Here is an 18,801-nt window from a genome sequence, read left to right as displayed (position 1 = left end):
CAACAAAAATACCAACAGCATTTTTTTTTTAAATCAACGTGTATTATAAATGATATATTTTAATCAATTATAACAATCGTTTTATTTACATTACTAATTATGATAAGCATTTTTGTTATGGTAAATCAAGAATGAGGAAAAATCGAGTTAAAAAATCTTTGTCTGTAAATTTATAGCTTAATGATTATGATAGTAACAACAATAAAATATTAGCAATAATAAGAATTAGTATTATTATTAAATGTAGATATGATCCAGGCGGAACAAGTACTTTAATTGCCTTTTGTTTCCGGGGTCTGAATATGCCAAGGGACCCAAAGATGATCGTGACGTGGTCGGTGATTGGTCACAAGAAAAATAGCATCTTCTAAACTACACTGGGACTAGTACGCTTCGGATTTCGCACTAAAAACGGACAGCCAATGTTTTTGTCGTTTAAATAATAGTTTATTTGGTTTCTTGTTTTAACCAAGCGGGTCGCGGGGGATTTATTTTTATTTTTAACCGGGTGAGTTACCGTAGGAAAACAAGTTAGCATCTATAGCTAACCACCACTCGGCCTAACTTTATAAAGACCACTTGTTAGCTAGCAAACAACGCTGAGTTGGTGGGATAGTAATCTGAGGCAGATAATGCTTGTCATCTGACCCACGTCCCGTTGCGTTTAAGATTATCCGGCGTGTGGGACCCTGTCTGCTGAGAAGGACCAGGCGGCACCATGAAGCTCTTCAGCCTGAGCGTCCATTATAAAGGAGCCACCAAAGCCAACCTCCTGAAATCGGCCTACGATCTATCCTCCTTTAGCTTCTTTCAGAAATCCAGGTGGGTTATGGTTGAATCTATGTGGTAAAGTTATTAGTTGGATGTGACTAAATCTATTGGCGGCGGAATGATTCGCCAGTAAAAAAAAATCATAAATAAACTACGTCACGTTTAAAGCCCAGGGTTCAAAGCGTGGGGAAAAAAAGTAGCTGCTTGCAGTCCGGAAAGTACGAAAACAATGATCAAAATTATTGCCTGTTTTATTAGATAGATAATCAAGTTGATTGTACATGTTCTGCACTGTCAATTTGAAATGACACCCAGTTTTTGAATAAAAAATGGAAATTAGAATTTTTTGGTGAGATTAATTGAATAAAAATAATCAGCATGTTAACTTATTATTAAATTAATTACTTGTAGCAACCCGAAATATATTCCAAAATAAATTAAGCTCCAAAACACTTTTATATTGAATACTCATCTTACAACATTACCCTTAAAAAATAAAATTGTCAACGAAGAAATATTTAGAATCTGTATGAGTGTAATAATTGGGTTCCAATAGTGGTGCAACGGATCACCAAAGTCACGGTTCGGATCACGGATTTGAGTCACGGATGGGATCGTTTTTGGGATCTGCAAAAAAAAAAGAAGATTAATAGTACTTTGCATTCATTTATTTTGTAAAGCACTTTTTCCCATTAAATAAATAAAAAAAACAGTTCAGAATGTCTAGTATAGCCATTTAGGATTTAGGAACACAACTTTTAAGTGCAATGTGAGGCAGAAACATTCTTCTTTTTACATATGGCTTAAAGTTGTGTTCCTATAATCTAAACAGCTAAGTTTGAGTTGAATGTTTTTCTTTTTTAATGGGCAAAAGTGTTTTATAGAATAAATAAGACAAAGTTCTATTTAGCTTCTTTTTTTCCCCTTTTAAATATTAATGAAAATACCTCAACGTTCAATTTAAGGTACATTCCCTTTCTTTAAACATGGAGAGTGAATTACAAAGTAGCCTTGGTCCAGAATATTGAAAAATAATTCAAGTAAACCGTACCAGCCGTCAAACTTACTTACCAGCCGGCAGCCGCTTGCTTTGCTCCGTTTCTCTGTTTGCTGTTTTGTACAATGACGGGCGTAATTAATTAGCGGTTTCTTAGCGTCCTAAATTAGCAATTGAATTTGAGTTTGAGATAGCGTTGTGTCGATGTTGGTCGCAACTACAATGTCAAGTACGATAAAGTAACTTCTAAAAGGGAAGTCAAGCGAGATCACGCCACGCCGTGGGCGAACTTCAAAGTAAAAGTGTACTAAGGCTATTTCTTTGCCGTCAATGTATTATTGTATTTGGTAAGATTTATTTTGAAGTTAGGCTTAGCGTGTTACATTGAGTATGGTTCAGCTTCTTTGACATGTCTGAATAATATCGACTGAATGCGCACTTTTTTTTTTCTTCCCCCACCAACCAATCCGTGCGTGACCCGAACCGACCACGGATCAATGATGATCCGTTGCGCCACTCGGTTCCAATGTTAAGTTCTATTTAGAAATAAGCTGAAATGTACAATTATTGTATTAATTGTAATACATTTCATGGTTGCCTACTCAAGACCAAAATGTTTATTTATGCTTTAATTTGTCAATTAAATGACCTTCAATATTCCCAAATTGCCTAACATGAAAATGTACCTGCCATTTTGCACCCTGTGCAAGATTCGTCCGCACGGGTTTCTTTTCCCTACCTCTAATGTTGTATGTCGTCTTGTTGCTATTCAGCGTCCAGGAGTTCATGACCTTCACCAGTGCCTTGATAGTTGAGCGAACAACAGTTGGAAGTCGTGCCTCTGTCAAAGAACAAGGTAACGAACGGGGCACTGCGTCACTCCAGCAGCTGTCTCACGAATGCTTCAGAAAACGATTGATGGTTAACACAGTTTGTCGCTACGTCTACAATTCCAAGTTAAAACTCGACCATGCAAAGCGAAAGCTATATATCGTACTGATGCTTAGTGAAAAAGTGCGCTGTGGTCTGACGAGTCCACATTTCAAGTAGTTAAAAAAAAAAGAAAAGATGGCCAAGTGAGAAAAGTAACATCTGGATTGTTGTCAGCTGGGAGCGTTGGATGGATTGGATTTGTACACATAAAATGTTCTCCCGCAGAGTACCTGTGTCACGTGTACGTGAGGAATGACAACCTGGGTGCGGTGGTTATAGCAGACGGCGAATACCCACAGAGAGTCTGCTTCACATTGCTTGAAAAGGTGAGCACACCAGTGCCAGGTAATAGACGCATACACACACACTACCGGTCCTCCGTTGTGACGGCGTTGTGCCTTTTAGGTGTTAGAAGAGTTTTCCAGACAAGTAGACAGTATAGACTGGCCCTCTGCGAACCCCGACACGGTTAACTACAAAGCCCTAGACCTTCACCTCGCCAAATATCAGGTATGTCGCTTCTCCATTGGCTCATACAAATTAAAAAAAAAAAGAAAAAGAAAAGTGTGCCAAAGGGAAGTTGACCTGACTGCTTGTGCTCCACTTTAGAATCCAAGGGAAGCAGATGCAATGTCCAAAGTGCAGGCGGAGTTGGACGACACAAAGATCATTTTGGTATTGAAGAAATCTCTCTCTCTCTCGCTCTTTTTCTTTGTCTTTTTCTCTTTCTCTTTCTCTTTTTCTCTTTCTCTCTCTTGTTCACTCTCTCCCTCTTGCTCGCTCCCCTCTCTCCCTCCTCTTCCGCCCTCTCCCCCTCTCTTTCAGTTTTTCTTTCTCTCGCTCTCTCGCTCTCTCTCTTTCTTTTTTCTATCTCCCCTCTTTCTCTCTCTCTCTTTCTTTCATTATCCCTCGCTCTCTCCCCCTTTTTCTCTCTTTCGCTCATTCTCCCTCGCTCTCTCCCACCTCTCTTTCCTTCCCTCTTTCTCTCCCTGCCCCTCCCTCCCTTCCACCCTCTTTCTTTCTCTCTCTCTTTCTATCTCCCCTCTTTCTCTTTCTCTCTTTCTCTCATTATCCCTCGCTCTCTCCCCCTTTGTCTCTCTTTCTCTCATTCTCCCTCGCTCTCTCCCACCTCTCTCTTTCTCTGGCTCCCTGCCCCTCTCTCTTTTCTTCCCTCTTTCTCTTTCTCTTTCTCTTTCTCTCTTTCTCTCCCTCCCCCTCCTCTCTGTCCCTCCCTCCCTTCCACCCTCTTTCTTTCTCTCTCACTCACCCCCCCTCTCTCTCCCCCCCTCTCTCTCTTTCTCCCTCTCCCTCGCTCTCCCCCTCTCCCTCTCCCTCTCCTTTTCGTCATTCTAGTCAAAAGGTCACAAAGTAATGAAATAATGTGCAATACAGCAAAGTACCTTTTTTTCTATTTGGCCATCGACCAGCGCTTCTCAATGATTTTTTTGTTACTCCCTGCTCCAGGAAGAAAGAAAAAAAACTAATTCAACCCCGCGACCCCCATTCCCCAAACACTCCGGCATGACTATAAATGGTATCATTTGTCAGTAGAATTGCTAGTAGTACACCTGCAGAGGTGCTTACACTCCTTGTCACTCTGTGACACTGAGAGCGCCACTGCCATCGCCTGTCGTGGATGTGCAATTACACTTTAATGGCAAAAAACAAAACAAAACATGTTCCCTGGGGTCACACATTTTTGCTATATTAGTTAATTTTATATTTAACATTCTAAATGTAATTTCACTTAGTTTTTTTTTTAAAGCACTCTTCTTTTTTTCCATAAAATTTTTTTTTTTAATTTTTTTGTTTTTTTGTTTTTCGTTAACTGTTACAACCTTGGTCAGAATGTGGCATAGTCACACTATTCGGCCCTAACATTCCTTTCAAAAACGGCAAGTCTGGAAGTAACTTGGCTTTCGTTCTTGCGTGTTCGTACAGTGCTGATGTTGTGTGTGTGTGTGGTCTGGTGTGTGTGTAGCACAATACGATGGAAAGTCTGTTGGAGAGAGGAGAGAAACTGGACGACCTCGTGGCCAAGTCCGAGCACCTTGGGAGCCAGTCCAAAGCCTTTTATAAGACCGTGAGTACTCTGCATTTATTAGCAACGCGTCCAGGATATAATGAGGTTTTTTTTGGTAGCTAATGTAACTGCACGGGTGTCCGCCCCACCTACAGGCGAGGAAACAGAACTCCTGCTGCGAGATCATGTGATGTCTCCACCTCGTCCCCGTGGACACGCCTCTATCGCTCTCGCTCTCTGTCTTTGCCTTCCCGCTCGAACCGATCCCACATCCCCCATCGAACGTTTCTGCCGCGCCATCTCAGCGCCGCCTGGTGAAGGTCGGCGGCCAACGATTTTCACCGATGGGGGCTGGAGGAACTCTTTGGGTCCGAGGAACATTTTGGAGGACGAACTTGCGTGTCATTGTCTTTTCATGATGTGGTATTGAAACCATTTAATATCATTCGGATTGCATCAGGTCTTAAATGTGGATATATTTTTTTTTCCCGATGACATGGCAAACAAAAACATTTGCTAAGTCATCAGCTTCATGATGTTCATCGAACTTGTTGACATTCCCGCGATGGCTGATTGTGCATTTGTGAGGCATTAATGCAGTGTTTACATGTATGTCCCTCCCTTCACAATGCTGCTTATTGATAAGGACTTTATACCGAAGCCTAATTGGAATTATTGTCCTAAAAACTCATTGATTTACTAATTTGGCCGAGTCGCACTCCAACATGCCCCCCTGCCACTTTTTTTTCTTCTTTTTTTAAATCTACAGAATGACTTGTCTGCTTGCATCCATTAAAGATGGAGACATGCCTTTGGTTGTATTTTAGATGTTTCTATGGTTTCTGCTGTGCGTGTTAGGCACAATGTGTATGGCTGAATGAATGAACGAGTGACTGTGTGTTTTTCTGGCTTTTACAGTGTAAACTGTTGTGCAATACCTCGCGTCTCAAACTGAGAGAACAAAACGGAAACGTTACTCATAAGGGGTCAGCAAATTGGCCTTTGTACACTCTTATGAGTACTGTAATACCCCACATGAAGCCTGTGCAAGGTTGATTCTTGATTTAATAAACACTTGTCTGGGTTAACATTTGCTGTGTCTGGATTATTCATTCTCACTGTTTAAGAGTTGATCATTATGGAGGAAGGTTCAAAATTGTTGGCTGTCCATGTGAGAATTGTTCAAAAAGGGTTTCTGATGCATCATTTTCATATGGTAAAGTACACAAGGTAAATGTAAAGTTGCCATTATGCAGTCTCAAATGTGCTAACTCGGCTTTTCTGGGAAGAAGGAAGAGACGATGCACCGTTCAAAGTTCTACAAATCTGGTAGCGCTGATTGTTGCGCAGTTTATTTCCGGGAAAGTTTCAAAAATCAAACTGCGGGTTTGAAGCGTTTCAATAGACGAACAAAGGTTTACGTAGCCGATTTACATTGAGCACAACTCGAAGCCAAAGGATGTACAAAGAGTCCAAAATGTATTTTTGTAGAAATCCGAGGTTTGTCGGAGTACGTGAACGCCTCAAGCCAGCAGGCGCACAGCTGAAGCAAGACGAAAACATGCGCTGATGACTTCTGAACACCAAGTCTCAAAAATGTGGACCGAAGCGCAAAACGAGAGCAAATTTGCCCCCAACCGCATTTTCAACAATTCGAAGGTAAGAAAGTGAACACCGAAAGGACTCTTGTATCGTCACTCGTCAAGAACCACGCTTGTTTTGAGTCAAAATGCGCTTTTAGTGACACAGAATTTCAATCGGCGAAGTTGCAAAGCGTCGTGTGCTTATAAAGCGCGCCACTGATTATGTTTCAGTGGAATGCATGCTTTCTTCACGCCTGTTTTGAAAATTCGGGCCAACAGTATTTTCTTATCTTGCATGTTTACTTTGCGCCTGCGCCAAGTTGAGCCTCACTTCTGCTTCCCTGAAGTTCCACCGTAATTGTCACATTTGTCTTGATTCAACGAGCAAGCTGCTGCAACTTTACAATGTGTTTTTGTGCATACACTGTTAAAAACAACAAAACGTGTTTGTCTGGCCACGTTTTTTTTTCTTCCAGATAGTTGACCCACATCTGAACTGGCAGGCATTGCATGTTCTGCAGAGAAACGGTGAGCCTCATCAGCTTTTCTGTATCACGTATGTATCGTTTTTAACAAATAGCCTACACACGCTACGCATTTGCGGTCCAATGCAAGACCTGGCAATAGTGTTTCTATACCTTCGAGGTATTTAAACCATTTTAACTCGCCATTCGTCGTTCGCCGACTGATGATGCAGCATGAGGAGCATCTCGGGGTCAAGGAAATGACAGCTCTTCTAACTGGCATAACAAATGAAATTAATTAAAAATTCAATGTTCGCCCTCCCAAAGGTTCCACTGCAGCGGCCGCTCGTCCACCAAGCACCGAAGACGCTTTAAATACAAGCAATGGAATCATTCCTGGTAGGCTGAGCACGGCGCAGCACACACATTTGTTGTACAATTGGGTTTCGTTGCAAAAAAAATATGACTTTTGGACTGTTTGGACCCAGTAGCATTGATTTCAAATGAGTGTTTGGACAATAGCACGGGTTTGAAAAGTATATACAAAAACGGGCCCTTACAACAGCAATTAAAAAAATAAATAATAATAATGATAATAATAATATAATTAGACCACAATTAGGAGGGGTAATTTTGTTGGCAAAAATAAATAAAATTGCTTAAAAAAATAAAACGGAATTTTTGTTGTAAAAAAAAAAGTGGAAGTCAAGTAAAAAAAAAAATAATTACAATAATAAATCTTTATATGCCCCCACTAAACATGGTATTCTGATTAATATTACTTTTGTGGAATTTTAATTAAGCAAAATCCATCTCAGAGGGCAGCCATTTTTTGGGGGTGCACTCACGTACATATATATTCTCCCAGGCGGGAAGCGAACTCACGCCAACCGGCACCGAAGGCAAGTGACGGTAAACCACTCCGCCACCCCGGAGCAAGGGGCAGCTATTTTGCAACTTGCTGTCGGCGGAAAATTACAAGTAACAACCAATCACAGCTCACCCGTTTTCTGTGTTCGGTCATGTGACATTCACAAGCTTAGCTGTGATAGGCAGTTACGTGAGAGCTGTGATATCATTTTCAGTTAACATCAAGTGGCAAAATGGCCGCCCCTTGAGATGGCAAAAATGTTTAAATTTTTATTTTTATGTTTTTACATTTTGGTTTAATTTGTTTTCAGAAGGAGTTTGATAGTTTTTATTAATTTTTTTCCTGAAATGCTTCATTTTAATTGTATTATTTATTTATTTAGGTTGGATTTTTATGTTTTATATGATTTTTAATATCTTTGACTAGATAAAGTTTTTTCCCTCCTATATATATATATATATATATATATATATATATATATATATATATATATATATATATATATATATATATATATATATATATATATATATATATATATATATATATGTCTGTCAAAGGCTTGTTGCGTATTGACATTTGTGACAGGTACAACTGGAGGTGGATGTTTATTCCAAAATCAAAATCATCAACATTCTTGCTTTGATGCAAACAAACGCGCCGCACGTAGAGGCTGCCATATTGGAATGATGTTCTCGCCCAGTAAAAAGATTCTCACACAGGAGCCATCGCGGCCGCAATGTTCATCGCGATGCTACTGGGCCTCTACGCCGTGCTCTGGAAGTGTATGGTGTCGCCACCGCAAAGGTATACGCAAAGCAATCCCCGCTGGCGTCAAAAGCTTCATTCAAAAACACTTCATTTGTGAACGTCTCCCTTTCAGAAAGCGCCGGAAAGCGAGAGCAAGAATCCAGCAAAGAGTGACGGCGTGACGACGGGACTGGGATGGCGCGTGCTGTCAAATACCAGTTTTTCACGTTGTTTTCTTCAAAAGGTGTGGACTGAAATGTGGGCGCACCACTCAAGAGTCTTAAGCAAGATATAGCTGAGTGCGCACTCTGAAAACAGTCGGGTCAAAAGTAACCCAATTATGGATCAAAAATGGACCCATCCACTTTATGGGTCAATTTGACCCGAGTCAAGAAATGGGTTATTTGATACAAAATAACCACATTTTTTGACCTAAGTAAACAAAATGACCAACTTTTTTGACCCAAGTAAAGGATCTCACCAATATTTACGAGTTGTTTTACACTAAAAGACCCATTTCTTGACTCGTGTCAAATTGACCCATAAAGTGGATGGGTCCATTTTTGCTCCATAATTGTGTTACTTTGGACTCAACTATTTTTAGACTGCAGGTGATTCTTTCCGCTCTTCGACTGGCACATGCTGATGACTTGTTGTGTTTTGAAAAGTCTGCTAATGTTTGTTTTGTGAACTCTGCACTACTGAGGCCACTCGTTCCTTCAAAAAACAATAAATTGTGTGTGTGTGTGTGTGTGTGTGTGTGGGTGTGTGTGTGAGGGAAGACATTTTGTTTGATGATGCAGCCGAGAAGCTTCCATTTTGAAACCTACTGTAAAATCCCATGAATGACTTTTTTTGTGTGTGAAAAAAATAAAATAAATAATAGGAAATAAACATGTTATTCACAGGATTTTACAGTAAATAAATTATCCCCGTTTTTCTTTAAAAGGATCCCCGACTGGCTCTATATTACTTATTTGGTTGTTACTAACATAACTATGAGATTGATTTTTCAAAAATCTGTTCCAGTTTAATACATTTTGTAGAAACTTTATTTGGACGTACGCCGCCATTGTTATGTACGTCACAACGCATTCAGTGCGCAGTGACGTTGAATGGCGGCTAATAAAGAAAGCAAGTTAAGCCTCGTAGCGATCCGAAAGAAACAACATGTGATCGGGAGAGTCGTGCTCTCGTCCTTCACCAGACGCATTCAAGAGTTTTGATCGTCGCTTTAGGAGCAATGGCGGCGTACGTCCAAATAAAGTTTCTATAAAATGTATTAAACTAAAAAAGATTTTTCGAAAAAATTAATCTCACAGTTATGTTAGTAACAACCAAATAAGTAATATAGAGCAAACTTGTCATTACAGTCGGGGTTCCATATTAAGGAGAATTAAGTCCACCCTGAAAACAAAAGACAAAAATGACGCTACTTGATTCAAGCGGAAAATGTAAGAGGATAAATTTGCATTATATTTGTCATGTATTTTTTTAGATTAACTCATTTGCTGCCATTGACGGCTATAAAAAATCCATTTGAACTATTTATTTTTTCAATTTAAATTGTTTTCCACTTTCGTTAACAATAGTATGAAAAAGCTAGATTTTTATTATTATTGTACATTTAGAACGGATATAAAATTTGCAATTAATCGCGAGTTAACTATTGAAGTCGTGATTAATTACAATTTTAAAAAATTAATCGCCTGACACGATTAAAAAAAAAAAAGATAAAAAATTAGGGGCGTCAGGCAATTCATTTTTTAAAATTGTAATTAATCGCATGACTTCACTAGTTAACTCACAATTAATCACCAATGTTATATCTGTTCTAAATGTAGAATTAAAAAAATCTAGGTTTTCATACTCTTGTTAACAAAAGTGGGGAAAAAAATGTTAAACTTATGGAAATGGTTCAAATGAATTTTTGACATCTATAGCCATCAATGGCAGTGAGTGAGTTAAAGTAGTCATTTTATGAGAATACAGTAGTATATTTTGAAGAAAAAGATTACGAAAGATAAATGGAAATATTATAAGAGTAACATAACATAACATAATTTATTTCATCTTGAAAATAATTTGCTAGCCTTTTAGCACATTTGTCAAAGTCATTTTTTAACATTTTGGGAAAACGAGAAACAAACAAAAAGTTCAGTTGTATCAACTCAAGTCAACCTTTATGGATTCAAAGGGAAAAACATTTTTTTTAGAAAGCACATTTTTATTGTTGTTGCGACTGTAGGTTCAAATGACTTGGGCAATGATGCTATTTGGCTAACAAATAATGCATTATTTTTTGAAATCTTCGTAAATATAAAATCATGACTATGATCTCGAACAGATGCAGTATTGCAAGACTTGAATACTGCTTTTTACGTTGAAAATATACAACTTTCATTTTGTAGGATTATGACTTTAAGTCCGTAGTGTAATTTTTTCCTCTCTCTCTCTCTCTCTCCATTTTCCGTGTGGCCCAAATACTCCATTCAAATGAGACAACTAACCAATTGCTTTTAATGCATTTTATTATCTTTGGTTTGGGTGCTTAACTACTTTCCCACTGTGGACATGTATTGTAAACTGTGACTTTTTTTTTTTAAAGTAGACTGTGAACCTGAATAAATGTGAACATTTGTAAATATACTAAATAATCCATTGTGCGTCTCCAATTTGTCCCTGCAATTACTTTTAAGGCCGCAATGGAAAACTTGTCGGCGACCTCTCACATTGTGACCACTCAGCTGCGACTCAACACGCTCTCACACAGATGCTGAAACACGTATGAAAGTGATTAACTACTTGTTGATATACAGTACTGATGATTTTCTGTACTTCATTTGGGCGCCACAGATCAGTCTGGAGGACTTTGGAAAGGAACGTTGTGGGTTCGAGACCTGGATGAGAATATGGAAATAGTGACTGTTTGGGAGGGGAGAGGCTTGTTCACCTTTTGAGCGCTATCAAATTACTTGGATGGTTTTGAGGTCACTTTCACATGGAAAAATGATACGACAGTCCAGTATATTTTTTTCCCATACACAAAGCATCTGCTAATATGTTGAGGATGCAGTATGCTTGCTTAGCCATGCCATTGAAAAGATCTCGTCTATTGTGCATGACAATAACATAGGAGGGCCTGTGCGTAGTTTTTATGAGATTCGAACCCCCCTGTAGAATGTGATGAGAACATTATAGTTAAGTGCAATTATAAGGAATACGTCATTATCAAAAAGTTTCAACCTTTATTAGGATAAAAAGGCTTAAAATTTGGAGTGACCAGAATCTCCATGAGTTTTTCAAAAACTTAAGATTCCATCAATTGGTGGAGCCTTGAGATCAAAGCAAATACGGTGAAGCAGCATTTAGTTGTTATGCTGCATGTACGTGGAATAAGCTAAATAAGAACTATGTATTTCAAAGTATTTTTAAAACCATGTTTTTCAATGTTCTTGCACAGTTTGTTATTTTTAGAAAGCTACTTTTTAAATGTATTTCTCTTTCTTTACAATTTTTTTAAACATTACCTTTTGCTTGTAAATGCTTTTAAATGTTGTAATTTTACTAATGTGAAGCACATTGTTCATGAAATGCGCTATATAGATTAAGCTGCCTTTTCTTGCCTTGAATACCACAACTGGAACATTTTTAAGTTTTTAAGTTGTAGCAGCACATGAAAAACAAACAAAGAGTGTCATGTGGTTGCCTGGCATTGCAGTTAACATAGAAATATAGCGAAAAATAAATAGCCACACAAAAGGTCCGCATCAGTATTTGTCAATACATGTCACTTTACGTGCTCACATAAGTTGATGGTTGCGATGGCGCCGCTCTGGTTTTGTGGTCGGATCCCTGGTGCGAGTGACAATTGTCATCGCTGAGGTCACGCAGTTGCTGATGTTTCTTGGCTTCTTAGATGATGTTAAGAAAACGCATACTAAAGCACGGAGGCGAATCTGAGGTCAAAAGTTGCTCCAGTGCAAGACGTTACATTTACACACAAGCAGATGTTTGCAACGATATTTTTATACGCAGCCAAAACTGTTACATACATCACAGCAGTGATTACAGCCATGTAAGTGGAAGTCAACCATAAACATTCTTTGACAACAATATGTGACCTCGCTAGTCTAAACATGACATTCTGATTAATATTACATTTGTGGAATATGAGTTAAGCAGCAAAATCCAGCCATTTTTATCCATCTCCGGGGGCGGCCATTTTGCCACTTGTTGTCGATTGAAGATGACATCACAGTTGCTCAGGGCTCAGGTAACAACCAATCACAGCTCAGCCTCAGAAAACGGCAACATTGATGTCGTCTTCTGGCAAAATGGCCGCCCCCTGTGGTGGATTTAGTTTAATTCAAATTCCACAAAAGTAATATTAATCAGAATACCATGTTTAGTGTGGGCACATAGAACATATTAATGTAAATATATATATATATATATATATTTTTTTTTAACTTGACTTCCACTTTAACAATGTTATTTTTACAGCAAAAATTCCACTTAATTTTTTTAAGTTATTTTATTGATTTTTTTTTGCCAACAAAATTACTTTCCCCCCCCAATTGTGGTCTAATTTTAATATATATTTTTAAACGGCTGTTGTAAGGGCCCTTTTTTGTGCTTAATGCCGCTTAACTCATATTCCACTAACGCAATATTAACCAGAATACCATATTTAGACTGGTGGGGCTGCATAGAACATATTATTGGCAAAAAATGTTTTGGGTTGACTTCCCTTTTAAGAAACCAAACATTGTGTACAGTGCATGAATCCATTTACTTACAATAAATTACCAAGTTGTTCCAAAAGGAGCTACTGAGAGGAGGAAAACAAAACAGAAACAAAAACAAACAACAACAACAACAAAATTGCATGAATTTTGGCACTTGATTGAAAAAAGAATGAACTTCTTCCAGCCGTGTGCATAGGTAGCCCTTTCAATAAACTATACGGTACAGTACATACAATATTTACAGACACATCTCAGATAAATATTATTTAAGATCACATGGCAATATAATGATACTAAAGAGCAATTAATGCTGTACATAGCTTGGGAAGGCCTACGTTGGCTTTCTCCATATATTTTATTTTAAGTGCTAATAGAGAAAATAACACCGGTACTTTCATCTTGGTGATAACCTCGCGATAAAATAAGGATATAAACCAATTAGTTTATTTTATAGAGACAAATGTCATTATAGCGAGTACCAAAGCAAAAGGCACGAACGGTTTGATTAAGCAGGAGGAACACTGATGGCCGCCACAAACCGTTTTTAAAAGGCACATATGCTACTTTCCCCTCACTTGATTATCCACACTTTCCCAAAACGTATTGACATCCATCACAGGCAAAACAGAGTTCAGAGTTCAAAGTTCAGTCTGGGTCATCAGAGGTAAACAATGTTCTCCTCGCTTCCGTCCTCCCTGAGATGTCCTTCGAGAGAGAGGTAGGACTGCGGGGGGAGGAGTGGCGTGAGGGAGGGAGACGAGGAAGAGTAGGCGTTCTCGTAAAGTTCTTGAGCGGGCACCTCTGGCCTCCAGGAATGTCCATCCAACTGTGGACTCAAGTCTGACAGGGAAGAGGACAGGTGAGAGTCAGTCTTTGGAGATGCCACAGTATGTTTGGAGCGTCCACAAAAGCAGAAGACAAAATCTACTGCGGTTCCCCACCACCAAGCCAAAATGTAGTAATAATAATAATAATAATGTAATTTAGAGTCTCAAGTGTCCCCAGAGAAAACTCACGCAAACACAGAAAGGACATAAAGGCATTTGAGCCCCGAACCTCAGAACTGTGAGTCAATTGTGCTAACCACTAGGACACTGCCACACAGGAAAGCAATTTATAACAATGTTGTTGTTTTGTTTTTTTACATCAGATTTTACAGGTTCAACAAAAGTAAACCTTTGCCAGAGCGTCTGCAACATGAAATAAATAAATGTGAGAGAAGAGCGTTTTCATTTATGGATTAATATTTAATTAGATTTATATATTTATTTCGACATTTATTTTTTAAACATCATTTTTTTAGTTTTGTATTTATCGATATTTATATATTTTGCTGTTTTTATTTCCATTCATATATATTTTTTGTATTTAATTTTGGAATACATTTTTTATATCCATTTTTATTTTCACGTTTATTTATTTATAATTTTGTCCGATTTATATATTTATTTCGACAATTATTTTTATATTTATTTTTTGAATCTTGTTTTTTTAGTTTATTTATCGATATTCATATATTTTGTTGTATTTGCACTTTTTTTGTATTAAATTTTTGAATTATATTTGTTATATCCGTTTTTATTTTCACGTTTATTTATTATTGTCTGTTTTGGTCCTCCCTAAATTTTCTTTTAAACGGGACCAAAAAAAGAAAGAAAAACACAGTAGTTGCAACGTTGCACTACATACGTTCGCTGGCGCCCTGCGGCTGCGCTGTGCCTCTGAAGGGATTGATGGACGTGTTGGGAGGCCGACTGCCGCCGCGGTTCTTCGAGCCGTTGGCGAACGTCAGCCCATCCTGAGATTGCTTTCTGTGCGTTTGGCTGAGCAGCGCATTGAGGCTGTTGTAGAGGCTGGCACTGAGGCTGAGGTCAGCGCCATAGCCGGAGGCTTGCCGGGGGCCGTCGCGGTTCCTCCTGGGGGCCGAGAGCAGATACTGGTGCGGGTTGTTGTTGGGAGGCCGGTTCTTCTGGAGGGAGGCGAGCAGAGCTGCGTCGTTCTCGTACGTCCAGCAAGTGCCGTCCAGGCTGCCTGAGCGACTGTGACTCGGCACCTGGGGAGGATTCGAAGACATGAGGTCAGATGATAGTGTGGGGGGGAATTCACTGCACCAAAGTACAAGTCACTTGATTTTCTACCTGCATTTTCCTATGTTCCCAATAACCTAATGCTAACGAGCCACCCAAGTGGTCCCCCCCCTCTTTTTCACACCTCGTATCCATCCAGCGGTATGGTAACGGGCAGACTGCTCTGCCGGTTGTGTCTCCAGCTCTGGAGGAGCCTCTGCTGGGCTTCGAGCTGCTCCTTCTCCCTGTCCACATTCTTCTGGCCCTCCTGCAGTCTGTCCAGACTGTTACGATACTCCAGCAGCTGAGTTTCCAGCTCCTCCCGCTCGCAACGCAGCCGTTCTGCCTCCAGGATGACATTCTGCTCACGCTGCTCCAGTGCACTTTCCTGCTCAGTCTGCACATCATATTGACCAATTTAGTTTGTCTGAAAATCACTATGTATTATTTAAAAATATATCTTTGTTCATCTATCAATGCAAGCAATGTATAGTGACAGGCAAAAATAATTAAATGTGCTTTCATTTCAAAAAACAGTTTTTTTTGTGTTCATGAAAACCGCTGTTGGTTACAGTAAGCTTGCAGAAAAGTAGTTGAATTTGTTTTGTTTTCAAAGTTTGATATGAATGAGATTGGGGGGTGGGACTTAAGTTTTTCATCCTCCCACTTCTTTTCAGGCTAGGTTTAGTATTGTCTGGAAAAATAGATATATTGTTGATGTCGAATATAATTATAAATTATATATAAATGAGGCACAGAGTTAATTTTTCAAATGCTAAGATTGTAAGTAAATACTAAATTTTACAATTTTACATGTATGATGTATTTTAATCAGTAATAAATACATACAGTAAATAATTAACCAATTATTAAAATTATTTTTTTAATTATTAAAATGTATATGTAAAATGTGGATTTTAATAATAGAAAATAAGATAAAATAATCATAAAAATTGAATATTAATACATAGAATAACACATTCAAGTGTTCATTCTACTAATATTCCATTTACATCTTGATGATGTTGGTTCTATGTCATCATGTTTTTGGGTTGAGGATTATGACGATGATGTTTGAAATGATGATAATAATGTTTAGTTGTTTAGATGTTAAGTTGTGTACGGATATTTTTTTTGAGAAGGGGGGGGGGGTGGTTTTAAGCCTTCTCCATTTCTGAAATATTTGTTTTTGTGAACTTATTGGAACCATGGAATGAATAATAAATACAAAAAAAAAAAAAGTACAATAAGGAGATAAATGAATAAAAATACATGTAAAATGAATAAATACGGGATGGCACAAAAAACGGGAACTTTTTAACAATCCAATAAAACCAAGAGTGATGGAAGAAAAATATTTTATTCATAGTAATTGAAACCTTAAAACATGCCAATAATGACGGAATCCCAGCTGAGATGAATCTCAACAGCAGATTTCAATGGATTCTTACAGGAGGATGTCATCTACAGGACGTAATTGGTAAAAATAAAATGAAAATGCCAACATGGTTTCTTAAATGGCACGTTTTAAGGTTTCAATGACTATGAATACAATATTTTTCTTCCATCACTCTTGGTTTTATTGGATTGTTAAAAAGTTCCCGGTTTTTGTCACCCTGTATGTGCAAAATTCTTCCATTTTTTTAAATGAAATAATAATTAATTCTAATACTTAATTCTATTATTTATTGGCTTTTAGCCTCTTCTCTCAGAAAATGTTCTGTCTGTCTTCAAATGACACCACGCATCTGAGCCAATGATTGGAACTGCACATGATGTCAGCCCCTCAACCTCAGTGTACTAAAAGAATGGGGAGACTCCACTCCTAAAATTAATAACTGAAGAAGCCTTTTGGATTAAGGTGAAACATCGTTCACCAACAAAAGAAGTCCGTTTGCCTCGATTCAACCGATTAGCGTGACCTCCATCACTGGGGATCTACGGAGGAGCGAGACCAACCTGTTGTTTCTCCCGGGCCACACACTCCTTGTCCCAGCGCTGCTGGTCTTGTTTCAGTTTCACATGGAGTTTCTGCACCTCATCCACTTCCTCCCTCTTCCTCTCTAAACCCTTCTTTTCAACTTCCTCTTTCTCTTTCTTCTTATCAATGCCCATTTGCCTCTCCTGCTCCTGCAACAGAGCAGATCCACTGTTAACTGTTCACAACTCGGACATAACGAAACATTTACTCGAGGCCTACCAAGCTGTTTTGGAGGGAGGCGAGAGTCTTGATCTGAGATTTATCTCCTTCCTGAAGGAGAATTTTCTGGATCTCGAGACAGCTGTCCTGAAGAGTCACAGCAGCCTGCAAACGGCGAAGAAATTTGGCAGTTTTTGTGTTCTCTCGGATTTGTATGCCTAATATGTGCATCTTATAAAACCAAGGCTTATATGCGAAAAAGTTCCACAAAAATGAATAGGCTCGGCTCATATACTGTACAGATTTCATTGTAATGAAATGTTGAAGACCAGAACAAGGTAAAGGGAAAATAAAAGATGCCGATTGCATCCATGCATTTGTGTCCTTACTCACCTGCAGACTATAAAGAAGCTGAGTCAGACTCTGCACACTCTCTGCCACCTACAGAAGAGTATTCATTATATCATCAATATTCATTTCCAAAAAAAACAACAATTCCAATCGAGAACTACAATAGCCAAACCTTGAACAGTGTTTCTTTGGTGTCGCCTTTCTTTGGTTCGGAAGCAGCGCTCCACAAGACTCCATCCATCCCCGTCCCGTCACTGTCCGACCCGAGAGAAGTAGAGCTCATACTGAGCGTGCTCAGGTAATCCGCTGCGAAAACAAGGGACACAACATTGACATGGACTGCACATGTTGCCTGCCTTGCGTTAGAAAATTGCATACGAGTGAGCTGGCTTACGTTCCGAGGGAGACTCTTGGATGCTGCTGCCGTGGCTATTGTAGTTGCAGCACTCAGGCCCCCGGATCGGAGAGTTGGCAATTTGTACAGGGAGGCCATCATGAACTTGCAGAATGCTGATCAGGTTCTCCGCTACACGGGACGCAAGTCATAAAAGATCAGATTAATGTCAGTGAGGCTCTCAATGACGGCAGAATCCAATGAAGCTTCACTGACTTGGCCTGGCTCAAGAGATGGACGAGTAAAGTTGTGTTACAGCCTATTGTGCATGTTTTTGTTGCGTTCGCCCCATTTTACTACAGTAGACTAGGTTTTCTAATCTGCATCATACTTTTGGACAATTTAATATATATATATATACATACATACACACACACACACACAATTATAATAAAAAATTTAATTATGAAAAAAAATAAAAATAGAAACAACAAAATATATAAATACATACATAAATAAAAGTAAAAAAAAAAAAATCCAAATAAATGTACAAATAAACACAAAAACAAATATAGAAATATAATTAAATATCAATCAATAAATAAAAACGCTCCGCACTCACATTTCTTTATTTCATGCTGCAGACGCTCTGCCAGGGCGAAATGTTATTCAAATGAAAGGGGCGGTCCTAAGCGCGTCTTGGGCTGGACTCCGCCGTTGCAAATTGCTTTTCATTGGTCGAGTGAGCGGCCCCGGCGAACAAGGAA

The 18,801-nt window shown here is 38.8% G+C and overlaps 3 protein-coding genes across 8 annotated transcripts in view; 2 read left to right on the top strand and 1 right to left on the bottom strand.

The window, feature by feature from the left end:
* The first annotated feature begins 315 nt into the window (after positions 1–315).
* On the top strand, positions 316–5,814 carry ykt6 (YKT6 v-SNARE homolog (S. cerevisiae)). Its single transcript, XM_086075037.1, has 8 exons — positions 316–508; positions 670–822; positions 2,542–2,624; positions 2,927–3,027; positions 3,107–3,211; positions 3,311–3,376; positions 4,683–4,784; positions 4,880–5,814. The coding sequence occupies exons 2-8, from the start codon at positions 719–721 to the stop codon at positions 4,913–4,915; spliced, it is 597 nt and encodes a 198-aa protein (XP_085931163.1). The 5' UTR covers positions 316–508; positions 670–718; the 3' UTR covers positions 4,916–5,814.
* Positions 5,815–6,191: 377 nt separating this feature from the next.
* On the top strand, positions 6,192–11,039 carry LOC147173555 (uncharacterized). The gene is made up of 5 exons (XM_086076464.1): positions 6,192–6,383; positions 6,784–6,835; positions 7,099–7,170; positions 8,365–8,449; positions 8,526–11,039. The coding sequence occupies exons 1-5, from the start codon at positions 6,294–6,296 to the stop codon at positions 8,572–8,574; spliced, it is 348 nt and encodes a 115-aa protein (XP_085932590.1). The 5' UTR covers positions 6,192–6,293; the 3' UTR covers positions 8,575–11,039.
* A 1,364-nt stretch (positions 11,040–12,403) lies between these two features.
* Positions 12,404–18,801, bottom strand: part of LOC147173554 (rho guanine nucleotide exchange factor 28-like) — a 46,453-nt gene continuing 40,055 nt past the window's right edge. For 5 of the 6 annotated variants that reach the window (XM_086076668.1, XM_086076671.1, XM_086076670.1 and 2 more), the window contains 8 exons: positions 18,095–18,226; positions 17,873–18,006; positions 17,743–17,790; positions 17,410–17,514; positions 17,169–17,339; positions 15,355–15,606; positions 14,833–15,196; positions 12,404–13,983 (listed from right to left, as the gene is read on the bottom strand). In XM_086076668.1, the coding sequence (XP_085932794.1) occupies positions 13,802–13,983; positions 14,833–15,196; positions 15,355–15,606; positions 17,169–17,339; positions 17,410–17,514; positions 17,743–17,790; positions 17,873–18,006; positions 18,095–18,226 (1,388 nt within the window). In that variant the 3' untranslated portion in view covers positions 12,404–13,801. The remainder of the gene's footprint in view (positions 13,984–14,832; positions 15,197–15,354; positions 15,607–17,168; positions 17,340–17,409; positions 17,515–17,742; positions 17,791–17,872; positions 18,007–18,094; positions 18,227–18,801) is intronic. The other variant, XM_086076669.1, reaches the window with a different exon arrangement.

This window comes from Leptonotus elevatus, chromosome 5 (genome assembly GCF_054856555.1).
Source record: "Leptonotus elevatus isolate MCC_2025b chromosome 5, RoL_Lele_1.0, whole genome shotgun sequence".
NCBI classification, from domain to species: Eukaryota; Metazoa; Chordata; class Actinopteri; order Syngnathiformes; family Syngnathidae; genus Leptonotus; species Leptonotus elevatus.
Note: the sequence above shows the minus strand (reverse complement) of the source record. Positions and strands in the feature narration are given on the sequence as shown.